Below are 20,688 nucleotides of genomic sequence, written 5' to 3' on the forward strand. Positions count from 1 at the left end.
AAACCTTATACATATACACACGTGTGTATACACGCGTATATACATAATATGTATACGTGTATGTATGTATATGTATATACGCACACAGACTGGGAGAAAGAGTTCAGTACTATCCACAGCCACTGGGGGGTCTTGGAACCTATCCCCCGAGGCTAAAGTGGAACTACTGTACACTGTCAAGTAGAGATGAGTTCTGTGAGCAAACACAATGGGGAACGTGGAGAGGAATGGGAAACTATTTTAGGTAGAGCCTTAGGGAAGTCTTCAGAAGAGGAAGATCTCTGCAGAGGTGAGGCCTGAACACAGAAATCCTGCTATTTGGAGGTATCTTAGAAGCTCTTCCAAATGGCAGGGACAACAGATGCCCTAAGGAACTGGCTTGCTAGTGTTCAAGGACCCGCAGGGTGCCAAGGTACTGTGGGGAGGGACAAACAGCAGAGGAGGTCTGAGTACTAGGCCAGGGCATGTAGGGCCTGTGGGCAAGGCAAGGGGAGGCCTGTGGTCTTGATTATAAAGTGTGAGAGGATGCCACTGGAGGATTTGGGGGAAGGGAAATGCTATATCAAATTCATGTGTCTAAAGGTTTCTTTTGGTTGCTGTTAAGAGTCTCTTGCAGTGACACATGTTCTCAGAACTCCCACGCTGTTCACAACAAGAGATGTTAAAGTTCCCCCAAGTCCGACAAGTCTCTGGGAGGCCTCCAGTGTCTCCCCAGAAAGCCCAGACTTGATAACAACCTTTACCCAGCACATCCTCTGTGCCAGGAACTGTACTAGCCGTTTTCATGTCTGTTTTCTCCTTCTCAAAGGTCTAGCTTTTGACTGGCTTAAATATCATTTTATTAATAAAGGAACTTATACAAAAGAAACTTGTCAGGAAATGAAAGCATGTGGTAATGTCCACTTAAAATATTAGCTACATTATATTGATATTGTTCAAAGGATTTTGTCAATGATGGTTGGTTAAAAGTAAGTAAAATATTGAGGAGAGGCCCTTGTCTGTGTTTCCGCAGATGACGCAATAACCCTCCTTAAGAGCTCTTTCTTCTGCTACTTTAAAGCATTCAATCTAGTGCTATGCAAATACTCCATCTGCTGACTTTGTGTGTTTCTCTCTGATTCATTAAGGGCTCTTGTAACTTAGAGAGGCTCAGAAAGCAATATTATTTCTCTTAGTTCTGAAATGTTATGGCATCCCCAGCAGCACCCAACCATTGACAACATTCCCCACTAACTCTGTTCCCACTGATTTAAAATAAACAAAGGAGGCTTGGCGCCTGTGGCTCAAGAGGCTAAGGCACCAGCCACATACACCGGAGCTGGCAGGTTCGAATCTAGCCTGAGCCCGCCAAACAACAATGACGGCTGCAACCAAAAAATGGCCAGGTGTTGTGGCGGGTGCATGTAGTCCCAGCTACTTGGGAGGCTGAGGCAAGAGAATTGCTTGAGCCCAGGAGTCGGAGGTTGCTGTGAGCTGTGATGTCACAGCACTCTACCTAGGGTGACAGCCTGAGGCTCTGTCTCAAAAAATAAATAAATAAATAAACAAAGGAGGGTGCCTGTGGCTCAGTGGGTAGGGCACTGGCCCCATAAACCAAGGGTGACGAGTTCGAACCTGGATCTGGCCAGCTAAAACAGCAATGACAACTGCAACAACAACAAAAAAAAAAAGCCGGGTGTTGTGGTGGGTGCCTGTAGTCCCAGCTACTCGGGAGGGTGAGGCAAGAGAATCCCAATTAAGCCCAAGAGCTGGAGGTTGCTGTGAGCTGTGATGCCATGGCACTCTACCGAGGGCAACAAAGTGAGACTCTGTCTCAAATAAATAAATAAATAAATACATAAATAAATTAATTAATTAAACAAAGGATTTGGATATGTTTTATTCCTCTTTGTATTCAGTTGTACAGAACTTCCAAATTCAGAATGAAAAGAAAGCTGTTCAAACCATCAAGCAATAAATGTTATATTCTAAAAGCAGCAGAAAAATAAATAAATAAAATCAAATAACCAAAGGAAACATCCTCAAAAGTTCTCATTTTGGCATTTTCACATTCCACGTATGTTTGATGACTCCCATGTACTTCAAATGGAGGACCAGGAAGAGTCTAGAAACAGCCCCAGGGTGTTCCTTCATGAGGGGAAGGTGGCAGAATGCCTGGAGTGGCCAGTTGATTGCACGTGGGCAACCCAGCCCCAGCTGGAGCTCAGGGGTGTATGTGAAGACTTCATCTTTTCTTTCCAGAGACAATTTACCACGGACTGAAGAGCGGAATGGTGATGTTTGAGACGGTGGTGGGGCATTCCTTCAGGTGTGTGAGCGAGCAGAGCCTCCAGCTGTCAGCCCAGCTCCAACTTCAAACAATGAATGTCCAACTTCAAGCCTTTGATTTTGAAGACGACCACTTTGGAAATGGTAAGTTAAGGGTTTGATCACAAACACAAATTTCAGAGACCCTTGGTCATTACAAGTAATTTTCTGTCGGAAGCTGCCAAAGGAGCAGGAATCACAAGAACTTCTTAGAACAGCACGACCACAGCACTCTCAGGGCAGGTTTCCCTGGTCACCCTGCCCTCCCACCTCATAATCAGACGCTTAACTCACTCTTGCCCACAGCCCTCCTGCAGAAGGAGTGTTTCTGCTTCACTGAAACACACACAAAACACACAAACACACACAAAAGATATACACATTTTTAAGAAAAAACTATTAAAATTATAGTAATACATACCGATTGTTTATCATCTTGTATCTCCTGTAATTGCAGAAGTCAAACGTGACCTGACTATCACAAGTATATACTGAAGGTACCAAAAAACATATGTACATATTTAAAGAAAGGAAAAACCTGTACTAAAATTGTAATACTCGAGTTATGTTTGATTTCTGCGGTTACAAGAGGTGCCCAAACGTGATTTGTATACATCTATTGTTAATGGTATGTATTGAATATTACAATTTTAATACTGGTTTTTCCTTTCTTAAAATGTGTATACTTTTTTTGGCACCCTCTGCTTTTTCACTCATTCAAACACAGACACATTCAATCAAAAAATCAGAACACCCCATCGGCAACTTCTTGCTGTTACGCATTGGTAAACTCAGGTATACTTGGAGAACAGTTCAGGTATGTTTGGAGAACAATGATTCTGAGTATTTGTGGTGTCTAAAATTTAAGATTTCAGGCTGGCCATGGTGGTTCACACCTGTAATCCTAGCACTCAGGGTGGCCGAGACAGGAGGATTGCTTGAGCTCAGGAGTTTGAGATCAGCCTGAGCAAGAGCGAGACCCTGTCTCTAAAAAATAGCCGGGTGTTGTGGCAGGTACCTATAGTACCTATAGATACTCAGGTGACTGAGGCAGGAGGATCTCTTGAGCTTAAGAGTTTGAGGTTGCTGTGAACTATGATGCCACAGCAGTCAACCCAGGGTGACAGAATGAGACTCTGTCACAGAAAAAAAAGAAAAAAAAAAATAAGACAACCTTCCTGGTTCATACACTTAGAAGAGGTAGCAAAATCTTTTCTTTACATATTTTTCTAATATCACAATGTATTGGATAGTTCCAATATCCAACAAGAGACTGCAGAATTCCCCATCACACCTCTCTCCCCATCACCTTCTCATGCAAATGGTCCCAAAGCCCTATCAATTGTATTTCCAAAAGCTTTCTCTTGTTCACCTCAATGAGTTTGAGGTGAAGTACTGTCATTGCTTCAGCTCAACTCCATTTTCCTAGCCTTGTACTTCAAACTTCACTAAAGATGCTCAAATGTGAAGATGTGTAACTTTCAGTAAATAGTATTTTCCACCAGAGAATAAGAGAAGAGGGGAAAAAGGAGCACATTACCCTACAATATGGTCTTTCAAGGACATATAGGCAGGGCCAGGCATGGTGGCTCACACCTGTAATCCCAGCACTCTGTGAGGCCAAGGTGGTGGATTGTTTGAGCTCACGTGTTCAAGACCAGCCTGAGCAAAAGCAAGACCCTTGCTAAAAACAAGTAGCCAGGCATTGTGGTATGTGCCTATACTCCCAGCTACTCAGGAGGCTGAGGCAAGAAGATCCCTTGAGCCTAAGAATTTGAGGCTGCTGTGAACTATGATGCTACAGCACTCTACTGAGGGCGACAAAGTGAGACTCTGTCTCCAAAAAAAAAAAAAGACATACAGGCAATCCCTGGGTTATTGTGATAGGTTCTGTAGGTTTGTTCTTGGGTCGAATTTGTATGTCATTTGGAACAGGTACATTTTCCTTAGCCCCATTTTTAAGTGTGAGTTGCACATAAGTTGGGTGTTTGTAACATAAGGACTGCCTGTACAGGCAGAGGGCCATGGGGTGCAGAGGAGAGCAGGACGAACACAGCTCTAGTGGCGAGAGGACGGCTTAAAGAAACCAAAACCAATGGGTGGCATTTAAAGGCTCAAAGCACTGTGGGGGACTCCACGGTGCACAGCAGAGCCTTGTAAGGAGAATGGCTGTCCCACACAGTGGACTCCACTCTTATGTTCTTACCTCCCCTAAAATTCTGGAGCCAGCAATAGTTTTGGTTTCTTGCTGTCCTTTCTTTTTGCCCTTGATTTTGCCGTCTGAGCAACCCCTTTAGGAAGTTTGAATAGAAAGTTCTGACTGTAATTTTGTGTAGAACCCTGTTTCTGGAGAATATGGCTCCAGGGCTTTCTGTGGCTTGAGGGTCAGAACCTGACTCTGATTTTCTTAAAGTTGGATCCGCCCCCAGCAGCATCAGAATCCCCAGGCATCAGACCCACCAAATTATAATTTCTTGGGTGTGGGCCAGGGATCCACTCTTTCATAAACTCCTCAGTAATCGCCAGCACTACAAGTTTCAAACCCACAGTTTTAATGTGTTCTCTCCCTGGTACTCGAGGCAGCAGCAGGGAGGCCCAGCTTCCCGGTCTCTCGTTCAGTTTCCTTCTCTGTGAAACAGGCAGACTGGGGTAGTGTCATTCCCAGCAACTGTGGCCAGCACGTAACACCTGTCACTCTGACTTCAGTTACAGCGGATGAATGCTTCAGTGACAGAAACAGGAGAGAAATCCCTGTGGCCATGGGCCTGAGTATCACGGGACTGCTTGTCGTATTGCTAACCGCATGTCTGGTGGCCAGAAAGAGGCCCAGTAGAGGGTACGAGCACATGTAAAACCCACTTTCTTCAAAATGCGTGAGTTTAAGGCCATGGGAACTCTGGCTTCACATTCAGCCTGGTGAAAGGATTACCTCTCTCCATGCCTGTTGCACCCTCAAGCTGCTCAGAAAACTAGGTTTCCACCAGAGGGCCGGGAAGGGGCACCCTCCACCCCTCTTCCCTCTTGCTGCCTTGCGGAGGCCCCTCAGATGAGCTTCACCACTATTTGCCACACCTGGGTACACCGGAGCTGGCTTTGAAGGAAAACTAGAGGTAGTAGTCAGAGACATAGCTCCGGGACTTTCTGTGGCTTGAGAGTCAGAATCTGACTCTGATTATGTCAGAGCAGTTTGCTTGAAGAGACAATTGTGGGAAGACATTTTCAGACTGCAATGATTTTCTTATACATTTTTAAGGGTCTCAATTTTTAGTTTTTGAAAAAATATTAAAGAAATTCATTTCAAAATAGATTACAAAGTTTTAAACTCCTAGATTTTACCCAATTTCTGATCTACTTAAATTATAAATGGTCTTAGTATACTATTATTTAAAAAACTATATAGTCCACACTATTGTAATGTATTAACAAATAAATTTAAACTGTCTGACATTTCACTTTCTGAATGTAAAGCACATGCCAAAGATCTCAGCAGACAAAAGAGGCTCAATAAATGTTACTTCTCCAATTCCTTCAACTTATTTGTTGTCTGCCTTCTGAACACTTTTTTCTGATTAGTCTCTTTTTCTTTGGTGCTGTTCTATCTTTATAAATGTGTTAATTTGGGCCTTTGTAGGAGGGGAGGTAAGCAGAGCATTAAAACAACCAGAAATGGCAAGCATGGTAAGGCAGATGTACATAGGTCATGAGCCACTTTCCTTTTCTGCAAACATTCATAAAAAAATTATAAACCAATGAACACCTAGAGGAAAAAATTTCATTAAAACATGGGTTAGAATGTTATTCATGGTCTTGTATTACATTAATAGTTTAAATCTGAGAATTTAGGGTTTGAGTTCAGAGAAAAGGTAGATAGTTAGACTTCCAGATGTTCTCAACGGATTTCAGTGACAGAAAGCTCTCTTTGTCTACATTTTCCAGAGGTGCCATTCATTATTTTTAACATGAAGCTTATGAAATTTGGTAACAGCTCTAAAATGACTGCTTCTCTAGAAAATGTGCTAGCTCACCCTGCAGTTTCTTAGAAGTGAGAGGGTGGGAAGGGCTCTTGGCAGCTTTAAGAGAGCATTAAGAGCCCCGAAGACTGTCGGGAAATGCTGGTCGGGAGATGTTGATGAAAACGTGGGTTGTGAGGACCTGGTGTTCCCTAAAGTGATTCAATCCTAACAGCAAGTGCTTGGCTTTAGAGAACTACCACCTCCTTTCCCTTCCACCCTCAATTAGGCACCTGCTCAGACTCCCAGGAATCCCCAGGGGTTAAAGGCACTGGAAAAGGTGTTTATTCGCTGGGCCATTAACCATCCCGCAGAACAACTAACTTATAGTTAATCTTCTAGTGTGTGGACATTTCTCCCATTGAAGTTGGAAAGAAGCAGCAGAATTTAAAGTCAAGAGCAGAGGAATATCACAGTTCACCTAAATTTAATTTCCCTTCCTACTATCTTCAAAGAGTTCTTTTGGGTGGTAGCTACTGCTTGGACTTCTGTTACTCATTCCCCCCACTACCAACACCAACTGTCTTTAAAATTAGTTTAAATTAACACTCCAGTAACCACAAAAGAGCAAAGGTTCCATCGGAATGGCCATAGATAAATGCTTGGCTGTGTGATTTCCTCATGGTCCTGCCCCTTTCTGTGGAGGACAGCAGAGGGCAGCAGAGCTGGGCTCCTGGCCAGTGCCCCCACCTACACAACACACATCCACCCTAAGGAGCCTATGATGACAGAAAAAAAATCCTATTAACTCTTAACTTCCATTACTACGTCTGGAGGAAAAGAAAAAGTGGCTCCCAGGAAGACTAGGAAGAGTGAATGTTAGGATCGGTGGATCTCTCCAGGCTATAGCTCGTTCCCAGGCTACAAAAAAGGGAAACATTAACTGATCTCAGATATAATTAAGAAAGGTGATAATTTACCCAAATGGTATCACAGGAACGTGAATTTATGGACTGATATGCCCAAAAGAGCAAAATGAGAACAAATTGCATGACCTCTATGCAAAAATACAGAAAAATAATACCACAAAATAAAATTATTATGAGGGAAGGTATATTTATTTGCTAAGTCTGTCATACCTAAGTACCACAGACCAGATGCTATAAATGATAGAAATGTGTATATATGTGTATATATAATATGTGTGTGTATATATATATATATATATATATATATCTCCTCACAGCTCTAGAGGCTAGCAATCCAAGGTCAAGGTATTGGCAGCATTGGTTTTAACACCATTGCATAATACATATAAACAGTAAGATGCATAAAATGTAGAGCTGAAATTACATTATTTTTAGACAGAGCAGGAAATAATCACAGTAAGTACAGACAAACTGTAATGATTAAAGCATCATAGGGAAACAAGAGATAGAAGCTATTCAGACCATCCAACTTAAGGGTAAGTGGTACCTCTGAAAGAAAAATAGAATGAATCACAGCTGAAGAATTAAGGGAATTTCCTGAAGATAAACAATTGAAGCTGGGGTTGCAAAAGCACAGTGTGTCCCAGAAAATAATTAATATAGAAATTTTAACACTGAGATATATCTAAAGTAAGCTATAGAATTTCATATAGAAATAACTTTTTACGCCTTTATGGAAAAAAAAGACGAAAGAAAATCACCTATAAAGCGAGAAAATGAAAGGTCATCTCAAATTTCTTTGCAATAACATTTAAAGACAAAAAACTTTGGACTATAATGTCCACAGGTCTATAATGTCCTAAGGGAAAGAAAATTTAACCCCAAAATACTATTTAAGTATAAAGACAATAGGCAGATATTCTCAACCATGAAATAATTCAAAGGATACAGTACCACCAAGTTCTTCTTAAAAATATTGCTTGGCAATGCCATTTAATGAGATAGGAGATAAGTCACAATATAAACAAGGAAATAAGCAAACAACCTTCGGGGATAGACAAATCACAGTAAAAATAAATAAAATAAAAAGAAGGATACTGAATGTTTTATTCATTTAAATATAAAAATACTAAGCAATTATCGATTTGGAAACACATACACCTTCTAATACATAAAATTATATTTTTACATGGTTATTCATTATAGCATTATTTTTAATAACAAAAAAATTGAAAACAATCCAAGCATCCATCAATTAGGATCAGAATAAAAAACTATGAGACATCCCACAATGGAATATGATACAGCTACAGAAAGAATGAGGATGCTGTGTGTGTCTGTATAAGATGTGAAAAGTGAGAAAAGGAGGAAATTTAAAAATACTCATTTGTGTTTCTATTTGCATAAATAAACATCAGAAATATATATGAGAACTAAGAAAAGTAGTTATCTAATGGGGATAGGGGAACTGAGAAGAGAGGGCAAGGGTGGAAGTGAAACTTCTCGATGTACAGTATCTTTTTTTTTTGCAGTTTTTGGCTAGGATTGGGTTTGAACCCGCCACCTCTGGTACCTGGGGCCAGCGCCCTACTCCTTGAGCCACAGGTACCACCCCTATAGTATCATTATTTTTTTCACCTTTAAATCATATGGATGTGTTATATATTCAAAATGCATTTTTTAAAAGCTAGGGGAATGATAATTATCAAATAGCATCAAAGTGTTATAAATCCTGGACAATGTTTTTTTTTTTTTTGTGTGTGTGTGTGTGTGTGTGTGTGTGTGTGTGGTTTTTGGCTGGGGCTGGGTGTGAACCTACCACCTCCGGCATATGGGACCAGCGCCCTACTCCTTGAGCCACAGGCGCCGCCCAACCCTGGACAATGTTAACAATAGCAATACAACTATTCAAAATTTGCAGTTGGAGAGAGGGGAAATGGAAGAGAATTGGTTTGTGCTAATCTTCTAAAACAGTATCAACAGATAATGTTTAAACTGGAAACAGAGTTTAGAGAACACACACCTCCAATTTATTTTATAACCTCTTCATGTATTTTTAATGTGTTTAATGTGAACTTCATAATCTCTTTTTGGAACCTTTATGAAACAATGCTTTCTCTGCTGAATAAACACTGACAGGCAATAATTCCCTCAGTTTCATTTTAGTTTTAACTCCTAGCAAAACTGAAATTAACAACTTTTTTTTTTTTAATTATTGGGGATTCATTGAGGGGACAATAAGCCAGGTTACACTGATTGCATTTGTTAGGTAAAGTCCCTCTTGCAATCATGTCTTGCCCCAGAAGGTGTGGCACATACCAAGGCCCCAACCCCCTCCCTCCGGGAATTCCCTCTCTCTGCTTTTCCTCCACCCCATGACCTTAATTGTCATCAACTGTCCTCATATCAAAATTGAGTACATAGGATTCATGCTTCTCCATTCTTGTGATGCTTTACTAAGAATAATGTCTTCCACTTCCATCCAGGTTAATATGAAGGATTTAAAGTCTCCATTTTTTTTAATAGCTGAATAGTATTCCATGGTATACATATACCACAGCTTGTTAATCCATTCCTGGGTTGGTGGGCATTTAGGCTCTTTCCACATTTTGGCGATTGTAAATTGAGCTGCAATAAACAGTCTAGTACAAGTGTCCTTATGATAAAAGGATTTTTTGAATCAATTTTTGTGAGTGGGGAAAGGTGTGGGACCAGTTTCAGTCTTTTACATGTGGATATCCAGTTCTCCCAACACCATTTATTGAATAGGGAGTCTTTCCCCCAAGGTATGTTCTTGTTTGGTTTATCGAAGATTAGGTGGTTGTTAAGATGTTACTTTCATTTCTTGGTTTTCTATTCGATTCCAAGTGTCTATGTCTCTATTTTTGTGCCAGTACCATGCTGTCTTGACCACTATGGCTTTGTAGTACAGACTAAAATCTGGTATGCTGATGCCCCCAGCTTTATTTTTATTACTAAGAACTGCCTTAGCTATACAGGTTTTTTTCTGGTTCCATACAAAACGCAGAATCATTTTTTCCAAATCTTGAAAGTACTATATTGGTATTTTGATAGAAATGACATTGAATAGGTAGATTGCTTTGGGAAGTATAGATATTTTAACAATGTTGATTCTGCCCATCCATAAGCATGGTGTGTTCTTCCATTTGTTAAAATCCTCTGCTATTTCCTTTCTGAAGATTTCATAATTTTCTTTATAGAGGTCCTTCACCTCCTTTGTTAAGTATATTCCTAGGTATTTCATTTTCTTTGAAGCAATGGTGAAGGGAGTTGTGTCCTTAATTAGCTTCTCATCTTGACTGTTATTGGCATATAAAAAGGCTACTGACTTGTGGACATTGATTTTATATCCTGAAACATTACTGTATTTTTTGATGACTTCTAGGAGTCTTGTGTTTGAGTCTTTGGGATTGTCTAAGATCATGTCATCAGCAAAGAGGGAGAGTTTGACCTCCTCTGCTCCCATTTGGATTCCCTTTATTTCCTTGTCTTGCCTAATTGTATTGGCTAGAACTTCCAGCACTATGTTGAAAAGTAAAGGTGACAGAGGACCACCTTGTCTGGGTCCAGTTCTAAGAGGAAAAGCTTTCAATTTTACTCCATTTACTAAAATATTAGCTGTGGGTTTGTCATAGATAGCTTCAATCAGTTTTAGAAATGTGCCACCTATACCTATACTCTTCAGTGTTCTAATTAGAAAAGGATGCTGGATTTTATCAAATGCTTTTTCTACATCTATTGAGAGGATCATATGATCTTTATTTTTGCCTCTGTTAATATGGTGGATAATGTTTATGGACTTGCGTATGTTAAACAAGCCTTGCATCCCTGGGATGAAACCTACTTGATCATGACGTATGACTTTTTTGATGATAAGCTGTAATCTATTGGCTAGGATTTTGTTGAGAATTTTTGCATCTATATTCATGACTGAGATGGGTCTGAAATTCCCCTTTTTGGTTGGGTCTTTTCCTGGTTTTGGTATCAGGGTGATGTTTGCTTCATAGAATGTGTTGGGGAAGATTCTTTCTTCCTCAATTTTTTGGAATAATTTCTGCAATACAGGAATAAGCTCTTCCTTGAAGGTTTGATAGAATTCTGGAGTAAAGCCATCTGGACCAGGGCATTTTTTGGTTGGAAGATTTTTTATTGTTTCTTTAATCTCAGTGCTTGAAATTGGTCTGTTCAGGAGCTCTATTTCTTCCTGGCTAAGTCTAGGGAGAGGGTGTGATTCCAAATATTGATCCATTTCCTTCACATTGTCAAATTTCTGGGCATAGAGTTTCTGGTAGTATTCAGAGATGATCTCTTGTATCTCTGTGGGATCAGTTGTTATTTCCCCTTTATCATTTCTGATTGAGGTTACTAGAGATTTTACTTTACTACTTCTCATTAGTCTGGCCAATGGTTTATCTATTTTATTTATTTTTTCAAAAAACCAACTCCTTGTTTCATTAATTTTCTGAATGATTCTTTTGTTTTCAATTTCATTGATCTCTGATTTGATTTTGGATATTTCTTTTCTTCTACTGACATTAGGCTTAGATTGTTCTTCTTTTTCCAACTCCATAAGATGGCTTGTGAGTTTGTTGATGTGCTCTCTTTCTGTTTTTCGAATGTAGGCATCTAAAGTGATAAATTTTCCTCTCAAAACTGCTTTTGCAGTATCCCAAAGGTTTTGGTAGCTTGTGTCTTCATTGTTGTTATCCTCAAGGAAGTTAATAATTGCCTGTTTTATTTATTCCTGCACCCATCTGTTATTCAACAGAAGATTGTTTAATTTCCATGTCTTTGTATGGGGTTGAACGTTTTTTTTAGAGTTGAGGTCCATCCTTAGTGCCTTATGGTCTGAGAAGATACAAGGTAAAATTTCAATTCTTTTGATTCTGTTGATATTTGTTTTGTGTCCCAGGATATGATCAATTTTGGAGAATGTTCCATGGGGTGATGAGAAGAATGTGTATTCTTTATCTTTGGGATGGAGTGTTCTATATGCATCTATCAAGCACAGTTGTTCTAGGGTCTCATTTAAATCTCTTATATCTTTGTTTAATTTCTGTTTAGAGGATCTGTCCAGCTCTGTAAGAGGTGTGTTAAAGTCCCCTGTTATTATGGTATTCTCAGATATCATATTGCTCAGACTGAGTAAGGTCTGTTTTAAGAATCTGGGAGCATTTAAATTGGGTGCATAAATATTTAGAATTGAAACATCTTCTTGTTGTATTTTTCCCTTGACCAATATAAAGTGACCATCTTTGTCTTTTTTGACTTTAGTTGCTTTAAATCCACATGTATCTGAAAATAAGATTACAACTCCTCTTTTCTTCTGAATTCCATTTGCCTGAAAAATTGTCTTCCAACCCTTGACTCGGAGCTTTAATTTGTCTTTTGAAGCCAGGTGTGTTTCTTGCAGACAGCAAATGGATGGCTTGTGTTTTTTAATCCAGTCAGCTAATCTATGTCTCTTCAGTGGGGATTTCAAGCCATTAACATTTATTGAGATAATTGATAAGTGTGATAGTGTTCTATTCATCTTATTTTGTGAGAGTCCATTGCTTAGTTTTATCTGTTGCATCAGTATGGAGGTTAGGTTCTGTCCTTTAATTTCTGAGTTCTTACTTTGCTGCTCAGTGTGTAGAACAGGTTGAAGTATTTGCTGTAGAGCTGGTCTTGTTGAGGCAAATTTTCTCAATGTTTGTATATCCATAAATGATTTGATTTCTCTGTCAATTTTAAAGCTTAGCTTAGCAGGGTACAGAATTGTGGGCTGGAAATTTTTCTGTTTAAGTAGATTAGATGACCATTGTCTTCTTGCTTGGAAAGTTTCATTAGAGAAGTCTGCAGTCACTCTGATGGATTTGCCCCTGTAGGTCAACTGGCGCTTACTTCTGGCAGCTTGCAAAATCTTTTCTTTTGTCTTGACTTTGGACAGGTTCATCACAATGTGGAGAAGCTCGGTTAGAGTTGAAGTGACCTGGAGTCCGATATCCCTCTGAAAGCAGTGTGTCAGAATCTTTGGTGATATTTGGGAAATTTTTTTTTATAATATTCTCTAGTATGGCTTCCATTCCTCTGGGGCATTCTTCTGCCCCTTCTGGGATTCCTATAACTCATATGTTGGAACGCTTCATAAGGTCCCATAATTCTTCCCCTTCTGGGATTCCTACAACTCGTATGTTGGAATGCTTCATAAGGTCTCATAATTCTGACAGTGAACATTCTGCTTTCTCTCTTCTTTTCTGCCTCTTTTACTATCTGAGTTATTTCAACGACTTTTTCTTCTACCTCTGAAATTCTTTCTTCTGCATGGTCTAACTCGTTGCTGATACTTTCCATTACATCTTTAAGTTCCCTAATTGACTGCTTCAGTTCCTTCAGCTCTGCTATATCCTTTCTATATTCTTCATATCATTCATCTCTTATTTGATTCTGTTTTTGGATTTCCTTTTGGTTATTTTCCACTCTATTAGCAGTTTCCTTCATTGTTTCCATCATTTCCTTCACTGTTTTCATCATGTGTATTCTAAATTCCCTTTCTGTCATTCCTAACATTTCTTTATTGGTGGAATCCTCTGCAGTAGCTACCTCATGGTCCCTTGGAGGGGTTGTTCTGGACTCGTTCTTCATGTTGCCTGGAGTTTTCTGCTGATTCTTCCTCATGAGTGATTTCTTTTATCTGTTTCCTTGCCCTAATTTTCCTTTCCCTTCCTCTTGCTCTTTAAGTTCCCATGCCTGTGGACTAAGGTTTTGATGAGTCCTTTTGGTATAGGACCAGAAGGATGAGAAGTTTGAAAAGCAACAAGGGATGAAAGAAAGAAGGAAAGAATGAAAAGAAAATAGAGAAAGGAGAGGGGGTGGGTAAAAGGAATATTTACTAAAAGAAGAGAGGCACAGAAAGAGGGAGACAGAGCAATATAGGTGTACAGTAGAGTACTTTGACACAACCTTTAAAAATCCCAACCTCTGTGGGTGCCCGGTTGCGTGGTTCCCTTGAGGTCATCAACTCTTTGCTAACCTGATCAGACACAGTACCCCACCTCCACCAAGTAGAGAGGAAAGACAAAAATGCTATAAATCAAACCAAAACAAGGAAACAGAAAACTTTACGGGATAAGATTGGGTGAAAAACCAAATAATAGTGGTAGAAACACTAGCAAAATTGAAGTTCTAGTTATTGGAAAAGGCAGCAATGAGAAATTGTATTTATACTAGAAAACTGGAGAAAGAAAAGAAAATCTGTATGGAAAAGGTTGAAATTAAAAAACAAAACAACAACAGCAACATCAAAATAAAGAAAAAACAAACAAACAAACAAAAAACAACCCAAAACAAAGCAGTATATATATCTTGTTGAATATTGTCTGGGCAACAGGTGGTCTTCTGGGGTATGAGATGTTAATTACAATACTGATACAACTGGAGGCCTCCGCTGATTTCTCAAACCCCACAGGGTAGACACCCTAAGTCTCTCTTCAGCCCTATTTAAAGGCACTTTAAGCTTCTAAACTTGCTAAGCAGAAGCTTTCCCAGGAAAGTGCTTGTCACTGGAATCACTGGTGAAGTGGCTATCCACTTACCCAGTGTGCCAAAAATGGTCTCACTCTGCCCCTGAGGTTAGGGCTGTAAGGCGGCTCAGACCCCGCCTTTAGGCTGCTCAGTCACTAGGTTACTAGGTCCCGCCCAATCCTTGCTCTGCAACCCCTAGGGCAGACGTTGTTGTTGCAGTTCTCTCACAATGGCTCCCTGCGGCCCACAGCCAAACGCTATTAGCTCCGTCTGGCTCAGCGGCTCAGTCTGGGGCCCCAGACAATGCCCAAAGTTCTCCGCACTCCCGCTCAAGCTCTCCCCAAGGCAGTTCAACTGAGTGCCAAGTCCAAAAACACCAAAACAGTTCACAGGTAAGGCCTTTCCGGTTTGCAGTCTCGGTGCTACTGCACTTACAGCTGTCGGTGGGATTAGACCGATCGAACACACACGATTACTTGCCAGTTTTCCACTGTTTTTGTCCTCATCTTGGGGTCCAGAAGTCTCTCACTGACTCCCTGTATCCTCAAAGGGGTGATGATAGGCAGATCCCACCAGCCAGAGATGCCTGGAGTCTTATCTCCCCAGACTCACAGTGCCCAGATGCAAGGAAGCTGTTACTCGGCCGCTATCTTCCCTGAAATTAACAACTTTAATAAAATAGCACTTGTACGTTCACATCTTAATAAGAATATACTTCTATTTATATGTCTACCCGTTTATCTGTATAAGGAAGATGCCTGAGATAATGTTTCCCATGTTAGCAATAACAATTTCTAGGTTTCTGGTTTGGGGATTATTGGGTTTTGCTTTTTTACTTGTGCTTTTCTTGATTATTTTAATTATTTATAATGAGCACAGATCACTTATTAAAAGTAGAAGGATTTTTGCACTAAGCATGCACGTGCATACGTTCACAGAGGATGCAGATGCCTGACTGGCTGATTCATAGCAGAAATGTGGAGATAAGATAATTACTCTTCTTACTTCTTCTTCATCTGCATTTAAAAAATTTTAAATAATGTTAAATGAAATAATTTCATAGTGTACAAAACCATGCCGACAGTAACAGTTGACCTCTACTTTCCTCCTGCTGCTTCTCCCAGCAGTTGCTGCATCTGTCCGGGCCACACAGGCACATTTGTTTGAGTTCATGTGACACTTCATAGGTCTTAGGAAACTGGTATTATACCACATTGATACCTACCACAATCTATTTTTTCTTTTTATTTATGTATTTTTAGTTTCTACATAAAGAATTGAAAAGCATTTTTTTTTTTTAGAGACAGAGTCTCACTTTGTCCCCCTCAGTAGGGTGCCGTGGCGTCACAGCTTATAGCAACCTCCAGCTCTTGGGCTTAGGTGATTCTCTTGCCTCAGCCTCCAGAGTAGCTGGGACTATAGGCGCCCGTCACAACACCTGGCTATGTTGTTTGTTTGTTTGCTTTTTTAGCAGGTCCAGGCTGGGTTCAAAGCCACCAACCCCGATGCCCTAACCACTGAACAACAGGCCCCCAGCCTGAAAAGCATTTTTTAAAATAGCTATGTTATATTATATTATATAAATATAACTTTAAATTTTTGGTGGCTATTTAAATCATCTCTCATAAAATTAACATTACTGTAAAATATCTTTGTATAGTTGTGTGTCTATCTTTAATAAAAATTCCTAAATTTGGAATTGCTGGGTCAATAGATATGTGCTTTACATTTTGTTTTAACTTGTTTGCATTTTTCAACTCATATTAATTTCTTTGTTTGTCCAAATTCTTTTTCATTTTAGAAATATAATGTATGTAAGTAACAGAAGTATCGTATACTCCAAAAGGGCTTATCATGAAAAGCAACATTTCCCTGTCTTGCCCCTGAGAGACAAAATACTTTTAACTAAGTTTAACAATTTCTTCTGGTAGCTAGATCCATAACTCTAAAATATAAAAAGCATATCATGATATTTCTTTTTTTTTTTTTTTTCAAGACAGAGTATCAGTATGTTGCCCTGGGTAGAGTACTGAGGCGTCACTTCTCACAGCAACCTCAAACTCTTGGGCTTAGGTGATTCTCTTGCCTCAGCCTCCCAAGTAGCTGGGACTACAGGTGCCCGCCACAACACCCGGCTATTTTTTGTTGTTGTAGTTGCCATTGTTGTTTAGCAGGCTGGGTGGGGTTCCAACCCACCAGCCCCGATGTATGTGGCCAGCACCGTAACCACTGAGCTACACTGCCTTGCCTGATATTTCTTAACTTAGTTTTAGACTTTCTGCTATGGCAGATAATGATTTATGATTATACTGGCATTTTTTGGTTTAATCAGTAAGGTATACATTATTACAATTACGTAAATATTGTCCGCTGCCAAGCACAATTTCTTTCTTGTATAAATTTTCTTATTCCTGGAACCTGTTTTCCATTACCTCTCCTCTGACTTCTTCTGATCCTTTTTTTTTCTTGGATCTAATGTACACAGAATTGAGTTAATAATTTCCTTGGTTCAAAACATAATTTCAATGTTGGTTCATACAAGGACCACATGCATATATCTTTTTAGCTATCCATAAATGAAATATGGATATAGTTCTCCATTTATTTGTTCTTTTCTCCCCAACTCTTCATTATATTGAGTATTTTATGGAGTTCCCCTTTATCTGTCTTTTTCCTGTCAAGATTGGTTCATCTCTAACCCAATCAATTACCCTTTAAATGAATTAAGTAATCTCTTTAATGAAATAAAGAAAAAAACAGTTTTGACACGTTTACAATCTCTCACTTTTAAACTCTCATGAATCATTTAGTCTGTTTTCTAATATTAGCTAAACATAATCCAAGAAACCTCAGGGGTAACAAAAATGTCTTAAAAAATAAACATCACATGTTTTTGAAGGAGCATCCGTAGCTTTGCTCAGTGACAGTATCGTAGCCAATGAGGTTTATCTGAGGCGCGATTATTGCTAATTGAAAACTTTTCCCAATACCCCGCCATGATAACTTGCAATGTAGTCGGCACTGGCAATTTTTGATGGTCTCTATGGAGACTGAATACAAATTAAAAAAAAAAAAATGGAAGCGCGTCTGTAATCTAGTCATACAAATGCTCTCTTTGATGTAGATACATCCCACGTTGCAGGAAGCACACCTAGAATGACTTTTTCTAAGTTCAGGAAATTAACAATTGTTAATTGCTAAGAAGATAAGGTTATTTTATTTAATCCTCCAACAATCTTACATATTATTTGATTACTTTATAAATGAGGCAATTGAAAGGGTAAATTGCCAAGGTCACACAGCTAAGTCCATGATAGATTTAAAGTCAAGCCTGGATTTGTATGACTCCAAAGCTCATCTTCTTTCCATTCTAGCCTGCCTTCTGGTCTGTCATCACCAAACCTTACCAGCTATATTGTATTTGTTTTTTCTTAGTGGATGAGTGCTCGTCTGACTACACAATCGTGCTTCCCGTGATTGGGGCCACCGTGGTTGGTCTCTTCCTTGTGGGCATGGGTGTCTATAGAATCCGCCTGAAGTGTCAATCATCTGGATACCAGAGAATCTAAGTGGTGTCCAGAGGAAATGAAAATAACGGAGCTGGAGAATTCTTTCATCATCTCCAGGATGGATATGGGGAACTTCCCTTGGAGGGTGGGTCCTTTGAACAGTGCAAACCATCATCTTCCACTAAAACTGAGTAAGCCATTTGTGATTTACGTTCAGGCAGCACATCAGTTTCTAAATACTTTTTGTGCATTTTATGGTCCGTTTACAAGTATTTTCTAGTTTCCTTCAGAGTATTTTAACTCAAAGGCAACATTTGAGATATGCTGAGTTAACATGTGAAATGGCACGCATACACCTCTGATTATCAACCACATATTAATCATAATTAATGCTACCTGCGTTTGCATTGAAGATTTTATTTTACCCTTGATGTTTTTCATTTTTATAACTGCCTTTGTTTTGTCTATCACATGGACTTTTGGTGCTTTTACTCTCTAGGTTTTTGTGATTACGTATGCCTGGCATGGTTCCGCCACCACTTTAATTCTTTTTTTAATTATCAAAAGAATATCTCTAGTTGTCTAAGTTTTTGATAGTGGAAACCAAAAAAAAAGAACAAATTAGTTTATACTTTTTAGCTCGAGGACTCCTCCTCTAGGATCACCAGGCTAAGAGTGAGCTCCCTATGACAACACAATAAGCAGGAAACCATAATAATGGTCTTTGGTTATTGACTATGTAAGAGCCAAGCACTAGGTGAAGCACCCAACATACATCCCATTTAATCATCACACCTTCTGCACAAGCAAACTCAGACTCAAGGGAATCAACTCACTTAACTCTCATCCACCAAAATGGAGGCAGAGCCAGAATCTGAAGTCCTGTTGGCCTGGTACCAAGGTCTTTGCCCTTCTCACAACACCAGGTTGCCTACAAGAACAATGACACCATGAGCTGCCTGACGCCTCACACTTTATAGGACAAATGGGTTTACCCAGAATCATTAACCATTAGGGTAGGTAGACAAAAAGGGAACTCTGCGGACAGTCCAAGAGGCCTTAGTAAATCCTCCACTTCCCTGAAGGAGAATGAGGGCTCTGTAAAATATTATTCAGTTTCTTATTTTTATGGGATTGTTTAACTGTGGCTCTAAAGATGAAGGCATGGAATACTTTTTTTCACAATATTTTTATTTCTTTAAGGTTAGAGAAATTGAACTGCTAACAAACCTTTCTCTCTTTAATGCAGTTCCCCCTCTTGTGGTAACTTGCTGCTTCTGCACTTTTACATCCACATTTTTTTTTTTTTTTTTTTTTGTAGAGACAGAGTCTCACCTATGGCCCTCGGTAGAGTGCCGTGGCCTCACACGGCTCACAGCAACCTCCAACTCCTGGGCTTAAGCGATTCTCTTGCCTCAGCCTCCCGAGTAGCTGGGACTACAGGCGCCCGCCACAATGCCTGGCTAGCATCCACATTTTCTATTGTTCACTTCACTCTGTAGAGCAGCCTGCCAAGAATTTTATTCCTGCTGCACTTTGCTGCTAAAGAAAGGATCTAAGTCAGGATATTAACAGAAAAGACCACATAACCCTAGTATTCTTTACTAAAGGAATAATTCAAGTCAACCTAGAAACTATTTGACTTTTCTAATTTGTCTCCTATGAATCAGTAGGTTGGCAAGGTCCTGATATTAGTTTTAATAGAATATTGAATTGTATTAAAAGTTTTTGTAATAAAAAGTTATTTTGTAATTTCATTCATATCATTTATTTCTTATAATTCTTTTTGCACTGAATAAACTTTTGTTTGCAATTGTATTAGTAGGCCTTTGATATTGAGATTGTTGCTTGAATCAATAAGTTAATCATCTTTCTATAAATTATTTTATTCTAGTCTCCATTGCCACATTATTGCTAGGCAGGAAGACCCTGTATGGGAAAAACTGAATTCCTGAGACCATGAACCACATTAAAGTTACAAAGTAAATCTCTCGACTCTAGGTCAGATTGGCTGACCAACTACATTACTAGTTTACTTAAGAACTGCCACAATTTTGTCCATTCATTTGTTCTGCCAACATTGATTAAGGATTTATTAAATGCCAGACACTCAAGACATTCAGCTTGAGATGAATAAGAACAGGCCCTGTTTGGCTTGGTGCCTGTAGCTCAAGTGGCTAAGGCGCCAGCCATATACACCAGAGCTGGCTGGTTCAAATCCAGCCCAGGCCTGCCAAACAACAATGATGGCTGCAACCAAAAAATAGCAGGCACTGTGGCAGGTGCCTGTAGTCCCATCTACTTGGGAGGCTGAGGCAAAAGAATCACTTGAGCCCAGGAGTTGGAGGTTGCTGTGAGCTGTGATGTCATGGCATTCTACCCAGGGCGACAGCTTAAGTCTCAAAAACAAAAACCAAGAGATCCTGTTTTATTATCTATAGTGATCTGAGAGAGAGGCCAAGATGG

The 20,688-nt window shown here is 39.6% G+C and overlaps 1 protein-coding gene and 1 non-coding gene across 7 annotated transcripts in view; both read left to right on the forward strand.

Moving 5' to 3' along the window:
* The window catches only part of LAMP3 (lysosomal associated membrane protein 3), a 37,981-nt gene extending 18,010 nt beyond the window's left edge, over positions 1-19,971 (forward strand). The window contains exons 5-7 of one of the 6 annotated variants that reach the window (XR_008374996.1): positions 2,242-2,412; positions 18,149-18,413; positions 19,544-19,971. Coding sequence is in view for 4 of the 6 variants with exons in the window: in XM_053565821.1 (XP_053421796.1) it covers positions 2,242-2,412; positions 5,014-5,159 (317 nt within the window). In the remaining 2 variants the exon portion in view is untranslated. Of the gene's footprint in view, positions 1-2,241; positions 2,413-4,946; positions 5,812-18,148 lie in introns of those variants that run through there. The other 5 variants (XR_008374997.1, XM_053565822.1, XM_053565823.1 and 2 more) reach the window with 5 other exon arrangements.
* LOC128568348 (U4 spliceosomal RNA) lies at positions 17,623-17,763 on the forward strand. Its single transcript, XR_008375142.1, has one exon. It is a non-coding gene; the product is annotated as a U4 spliceosomal RNA (small nuclear RNA).
* Positions 19,972-20,688: the final 717 nt, after the last annotated feature.

This window comes from Nycticebus coucang, chromosome 16, assembly GCF_027406575.1.
Source record: "Nycticebus coucang isolate mNycCou1 chromosome 16, mNycCou1.pri, whole genome shotgun sequence".
NCBI lineage: Eukaryota > Metazoa > Chordata > Mammalia > Primates > Lorisidae > Nycticebus > Nycticebus coucang.